The 6,863-nt window shown below is 49.4% G+C and overlaps 1 protein-coding gene across 1 annotated transcript in view; it reads right to left on the bottom strand.

Moving 5' to 3' along the window:
- fip1l1a (FIP1 like 1a) overlaps positions 1 to 5,726 on the bottom strand; it is a gene marked incomplete at both ends in the record, with an annotated part of 18,054 nt that extends 12,328 nt beyond the window's left edge. Inside the window, 9 exons of the mRNA XM_084444466.1 lie at positions 1,933 to 2,068; positions 2,251 to 2,350; positions 3,942 to 4,027; positions 4,181 to 4,308; positions 4,529 to 4,639; positions 4,839 to 4,900; positions 5,253 to 5,356; positions 5,497 to 5,560; positions 5,722 to 5,726. Of these exons, the coding sequence (XP_084300592.1) occupies positions 1,933 to 2,068; positions 2,251 to 2,350; positions 3,942 to 4,027; positions 4,181 to 4,308; positions 4,529 to 4,639; positions 4,839 to 4,900; positions 5,253 to 5,356; positions 5,497 to 5,560; positions 5,722 to 5,726 (796 nt within the window). The remainder of the gene's footprint in view (positions 1 to 1,932; positions 2,069 to 2,250; positions 2,351 to 3,941; positions 4,028 to 4,180; positions 4,309 to 4,528; positions 4,640 to 4,838; positions 4,901 to 5,252; positions 5,357 to 5,496; positions 5,561 to 5,721) is intronic.
- Positions 5,727 to 6,863: the final 1,137 nt, after the last annotated feature.

Below are 6,863 nucleotides of genomic sequence, written 5' to 3'. Positions count from 1 at the left end.
GTCCTAGCATGGTGTCCTAGCCTACTGTTCAACCTGCTGGCCTCTTAAAGAAAGATTGGCGACTAGTTAGTACATCCATACACTACCAGCCTAGATCTGATGCCCACAGTGCCCCACCAATCAGTGGACAGCCTTGGCACCACCACACAGCACCAGACCATCGCTTCAACTTGGTTCTCGGCCATGGTAGTCCCACTGTAAAACATGTCCCTATCAAACTCCACAGTAGTCCCACTGTAAAACATGTCCCTATCAAACTCCACAGTAGTCCCACTGTAAAACATGTCCCTATCAAACCCCACAGTAGTCCCACTAGTAAAACATGTCCCTATCAAACTCCACAGTAGTCCCACTAGTAAAACATGTCCCTATCAAACTCCACAGTAGTCCCACTGTAAAACATGTCCCTATCAAACTCCCACGGTAGTCCCACTGTAAAACATGTCCCTATCAAACTCCACAGTAGTCCCACTGTAAAACATGTCCCTATCAAACTCCCACGGTAGTCCCACTGTAAAACATGTCCCTATCAAACTCCACAGTAGTCCCACTGTAAAACCTGTCCCTATCAAACTCCCACGGTAGTCCCACTGTAAAACATGTCCCTATCAAACTCCACAGTAGTCCCACTGTAAAACATGTCCCTATCAAACTCCCACGGTAGTCCCACTGTAAAACATGTCCCTATCAAACTCTACTTAGTTCGCCAATGTGGCCCCACTGCACCAAGAGAAACAAAGCCCTTTCCCCACGGTTGGTCTGTTCAGCACATTTCTCGTGCCACAATCTGCTGGCCCAGCACTTTTCCTTTTTTTCAGGAGCTATTTTTATCACGTCGAACATTTGCATCACAAAAGGAGGTGGGCCTATAACTTAAAGACGGAGGAGTGGCACAGCTAAAACGCTACACAAAAGTTCTTCAAAGCGGGGGTCGTCTGTTCAAAGTGGGGTCGACAGGATGTTTGATATTTTAGTTGTATTAAGAGTCCTGGCGCGGGTTAGATAGGCGGTACAGGGGCTCACAGAGTGTGTGTGTGCGCGTGCATGCGTGTGTGTGTGTGTGGGTGTATAAGGGGTGAGTTGGGGGGGCTGCTATTTTGGAATCTTTGAAGATGAAGAGATGGCAGACGCTCAGCTGTGAGCTCAGGCCAGGGGGAATTTCCGCCCCCCCCCCCCAACTGGCTAAGAGACTAGGAGGAAGTCAGAAACACTGACTGACACACACACACACACACACACACACACACACACACACACACACACACACACACACACACACACACAAACAAACAAACAAACACACAAAGACAGACAGCATTAAAGACACCTGCAGGAAGACACACATCCACATAACACAAATCCACATACACACACACACACTGCCCATCTGCTACACACACACATCCAACTCTCAGCCCTGTCCTTCATCATTCACACAGGCTTATTTATTATGACGTACCGAGCAGCTTTACAAACACACACATACTGGACACTCCCCCAGATTGACCTTGTTTTGCGCAAGTCATTTTTACAGCTGGGTGTTGCACGCCGCACGGCGGGCTAACGGTGTATGTTGACGCTTTCTCCCCCACACGGGATTCAAACCTGCAACTGTCTAGGTTCAGCCTGACCCCAGGGTTATCCAGATGCTTCCTCTGCACGGGACGCTGAGACCATGTGATGCAACAGCAGCCAAGGTGAACACAGCAGCTGGTAAAGCATTGAGGTTGAGCCTCTTCGGTAGGGAATCGGTACACACACACACACTTACTGTAGGAGTTTCCACCAATGCATCTGTACAGCGTGCATCCCATCCCATCACTGACCTTGTACTTGGTACATTACATAAGTGTGCTGTTGAACAAGCGCCCAGACAGGTGTGTGTGTGTATGTTTGTGTGCGTGTGTGTTTTTTAGGGGTGGGATGACTTACGTGGGGGTGGGATGAGTGGAGGGGCGGAGCTGATGTTGGGTGGAGGCAGGAAGGGAGGCGGGGGGATGTTGGGGGGGTAGAAGGGAGAGATCTTTGTGGGAGTGGCCTCAGCATCAGACGAAGCCTCAGAAAGCACCTGCGGAGGCACGAGCACAGATACACACTCTACAGTATACACTCTACAGTATACACAATATATACAGTATGGGTCTTGATTCATTCTACAGTGGAAAACAGAAGTGTTATTCGCAAGACACATTTATGTTGACGAATAGACAGGCAGTCAAGACACGCACAACAACAACAACAACACACTACCTGGATGTTATTTCCTTCCATGTTGTGACGGCGCCGCCCCTCTACCCTGCTGATGCATCCAGTTTGTCCTCCAATCACATTGATGGTGTGACTTGACTTCCTATTGGCCAGAATGCAGCCACCAATAAACACAAAAACAAACCACATATGAACAGAGATTAGAGTGTAAAATGTCACCCATCTCAAGCATGTCACATTCTAGTCTACACATCTAATCATTTTCTTAATCTCAGTTTTTGACTGTGTTGCCCAGGGTTCTCACACCCTCAGCTTGTGTGAGGTGCATCCTGGGTAAAGCCCTGATGCAGCACATTCAGTGAGGACTTCCCATTTAGGCTCACAGAGTTGTAGACGAAGAAGTCTTACATAAGGCATTAACGCATAAACAACGCATTTAGAACTACACCCCCTCACACCGCGGGTCCACTAAGGCATCGCCCTACCTATCTGGGTCAGCCTATCACAGGACAGGTTCTCTTCCTAAAACACACCCCCCTCTAACCCCTACATATGCCCAGATGGAACACTAACCCGTTTCTGTCAAAATCTGGAGTAAACATGACCAAGAGAAACAGCAGCAGCAGGTCACTCTGGCCTCCTAAGACAACACAGTGCTAACTCATGCTGCAGAGGAACACAGCTTGGCATGCGGCTGACGCACATTCGACTACTTCACCCACTTTCAGTGGAGACCCTGGATTTAATAAGTGTACGTTTTACATAGCAGAGCTCCCTACATCTGGATCAGCCTACTGCCACCCTGAGGACACATGCATTCTGCTGGAACACACACACACACACACACACACACGGTTCCTATCACCCTTCTGGCACCACAGGCAGAGAGAGAGAGAGCGGGAGGGAGAGATTTATCTGCTGCGCCATGGTGTGTGTATTTGTCGTGCAGTACAGCAGTACAGTATGACTTCCTGCTCCCTGCCTTGGGGGGGGGCTCAGACTCAGATGACCTCCCTTGAAGGAGAGAGGGGGAGGAGATAGGGAGAGCGGAAGAGAGAAGATGAAACAGAGAGAGAGAGAGAGAGAGAGAGAGAGAGAATGATAGTGAGAAGGATCTTTAATTAAGAGGGCCTTGTTAATCTTAGTCACACACATCAATTTCTGCCTCCGATCTGGACCACCAAAGAGGCCTGAGAAAGAGAGGAAAATAATAAGAGTGTGTGTGTGTACAGTATTTGTGTACAGTGTGTGCCTGTGTGTGTGTGCGATTTGTCTGTGTGTGTGTGCATATGTATGATGCATAGAGCACCTGGTCCAGGAGGCCCACCAAAATGAGGCCGGGGGCTGTGCAGTGTTTACAAACACGTCTAGCGCCCTGCCTGCCTGTGCCCGTAAACGATTGGACGCTGTAATTGGGCAGTAAAACGGCATGAGCCCACTCTTCAGACGGAGCCCCCCCACCCCCCCTCCAGATCGCGGCGCCCCGCCTGGCCCGCTGCTAAACGCCTCCCCACGCATGTGGTCGCTAACAGTAACGTGACGGGAGGTGCACATGAGGACCTCATCAGAGAGGGGGAGGAACAGTTTCACAGTGTCTGGCTCAGACGATATCACCTTAACACAGGACATGGAGTTAACAAACGGGGCAGGGGTAAGAACCAGAGGCAAGGACACAAGCTGATAAGGGGGGGGGGGGGGGAGAGCACTCCTGGGCGTGGCTACAGAACACCTACCTGGGGGGTGGCCTGTAGAGGCTGCTGGAGGAGGAGTAATCTGACCAGGCCTCCTTATCCCCGTGGCCCAGGCGCCCCTGCTGGACCTGGGAGGAACAGCAACACACCCGTCCGTTCGCCACAGATAACTACTGCGGGGTTCGTTGGCAAATACTGTAGAGACATGCCTCCCCGTCTAAATGAAGGGAACGTATATATTATCCACACCCTCCTTTGTGGTGTTTCTAATGCCGTCCTACCATGATCTTGGTGGAGGAGGACAGGCCCGAGCAGTCATAGCACCCGCGGAGCCGCCGCTGTTTCTCACAGTAGGCCTTCCAGGTGTCCTCGTTAAAGCCGTAGTTAAAGTAGTCTGATATGTCGGCACCTGGACAAAAACACAGGCTGAGGCTCGACAGGCCAGCTGGCCTCACCTCATCGGTCTGACTCACACCCGCTCGCCTCGGAACACACACACACACACACACGCACACACACGCGCACACACACGCACACACACGCACACACACGCACACACAAACACACACTCGCCTCGAGCACACCCGCGCACACACACATGCTCGCCTCTAGTGCACTCATACTCTTACCAGGCTTTTTCCAGGGCTTATCCTCAAAAGAATCCACGTCCACCTCCAACACTGGGAGGCCATTGATACTTCCCAGTGCTTCCAGGTCCACTCCTTTGGCTTTGGCTCCCACTGCAAAAGGCCAGAAGGCCAGAGGCATGTTCACCTCACACATCAGCTCACACACACACACACACACACATACACCAGTCCTGTCCCTCCTCCGGCCGGCTGCGCCATCATGAACTGATCTAATCCCACATGAATGAAGACAGCCGGGAGACGCCGCGGCCCTCTGCTCGGGGCAGAGCTCGGCAGAGGAGGTGCTTACCTGCGGCGTGTATTCTACCGTCTGTTTTAATATTCAGATTCACAGGCGTGGATCCAAAGGCACTGTACAGTGAGAGGACACACACGGGCACACAAAGTGTAGTTGCCATCAGTTTCCATCACAAGACAGCAATACACACAGAAAGATGTGTTTCGAAAGGTTCCCAAAAGTGAAACAAATCGTGCTGTCGATGTCAATAACTGTAATCAGAATCATGTCATCATCCAATATGCTCTAACAAAGAGTGATGTGCACGCTGTGCCTGAAGTCCCACACCACCACAAACAATGTTTTACATGCACAGTATCCAGTGTAATATGGCTTGTTGTTGTTTCTTAACCGATTGAGAGAGATTGGGAATAGCAGGACACAGTTGTATTAGTCATCATCACTCCTCCCTGACAACATACTAACCTGTACTGAGACGAGCCCCCAGTCTTGATATCACCGATGGTTACACACACATCATCGTCATCATCACTGTCACTCTCGCTGCCTTCATCCTCCTGGACAGCCTCCTATTGGTTCCAGACACACACAGGCGGGGAGGAAGGAGATACTGGATGTTCAGTAAGGCATGTCCATGATGCTGGCTAACGAGGGGTTCAGAGAAGAACATGGGGGGTTCCTATCCCAAACAGTCAACTGGGTGACTCACTCCTGAGTCCACCAGTACCTGCACAGCTGCTCCATCCTCCTGGACCCCCTGCTGCTCAGCCGCACTGGAACAGAGAAGGAGATGTGGACCATCATTCACAGCACCAGAGGAAGCAGTCTTGCCCTGTTCAGGACGATGTGAAGTACCATGATGGCTGAGAGTGCATAGGTGTCTTAATCTACAGACTGCATCAATTCTGTTGTAAAATGAAGTGTGTGAACTGACAGCATTTTGCAGCAGGAGTACCTAATGTAACGTAATTTATCGGAAGCTCGGATGCGGACTGTGTTTTCATCTTGAAAACAAGTCATTCTGCATCTTCTACTGTATATGTGAGCCTAAAACGATGAGCCTGATATCTGTGCTAGTTTAAGTCATCATCATTTAAATAACATCTTTCTGAAGGCATGTTGTGCGCACAAACACACACACACAACTCTGAAGTTGCTAGACTAATTGATGATTCACACTATATTCAATCTGGAGCAATGTTCGACCGATCAGAGCTAATGATGACTTCAATCCAATCTCCCCGGCTAACAAACAAAGCGAGCCTATCCCGCCAGAGATTTAACGAGCACCCTAATCGTTCCTAATGTTTCACTTGACTGGTTGCACACTCCGTGGTTTCACACAGGCGCAGTACGGCGATAACGACCACCTCAGCCAGAGCAGTGAAAAGTTCATTAAATGTGAACGCTTCAGCAAAACTGGTCCTAATGAGTGAGTTAATGTGCCAGTCTAGCTCACTGCTTACTGTCGCAAATGATCACACACATTAACTGATGGAGATGGAGACAGCTAGCCTACTGGGGGGAAACATATCGGTGTAACGTGCAGGTCTGCGTAGGCTATATATGTGTAATGGTACAGCATATGTTTTTATTCTTAATAGTTATGGTGTAACTTTTTTTTCTTAATAGTTATGGTATAACTAGGACGCGAATAGATCTGTGTGTGTTTATAAGGTGATAGTAGGTTGATACCATAACACAAAGTAGACTGCTGTGTCAGTCTGGTTAGCAGCAGGTGTTCGGTTGTGTCAGGTTATGACCAGTGCAGGTGGCTGCTGGCAATCCAAGGTAGCCTACTAGCGCAGTGGGTGACAGTTGGAGCTTACCTGTCAGGTGCTTTCTCCTCTTCCTTATCGTCTAACAGAGAAACATATGTTCAAGTCAGTCATCTAGGCAATAGAACATTGTTTTAGGTAATTGTTTATTGTTTTAGGTAAATGTTTAGAGACAGGTCTGGAGCTTCAACGGATCAGCCAAGTAGGCTAGGTCTTACAACACCAACAAAGCATTAGTTTGCATTAACTTAGTTGTAACGTTAGGATGACATGCTAAACCCCTTCGCTTTTCGTGCTG

The sequence above is a fragment of the Borostomias antarcticus genome (assembly GCF_949987555.1).
Source record: "Borostomias antarcticus genome assembly, chromosome: 10".
In the NCBI taxonomy this organism is placed as follows: domain Eukaryota; kingdom Metazoa; phylum Chordata; class Actinopteri; order Stomiiformes; family Stomiidae; genus Borostomias; species Borostomias antarcticus.
The sequence above is the reverse complement of the archived record's forward strand: the minus strand, read 5'-3'. Positions and strand labels throughout refer to the sequence as shown.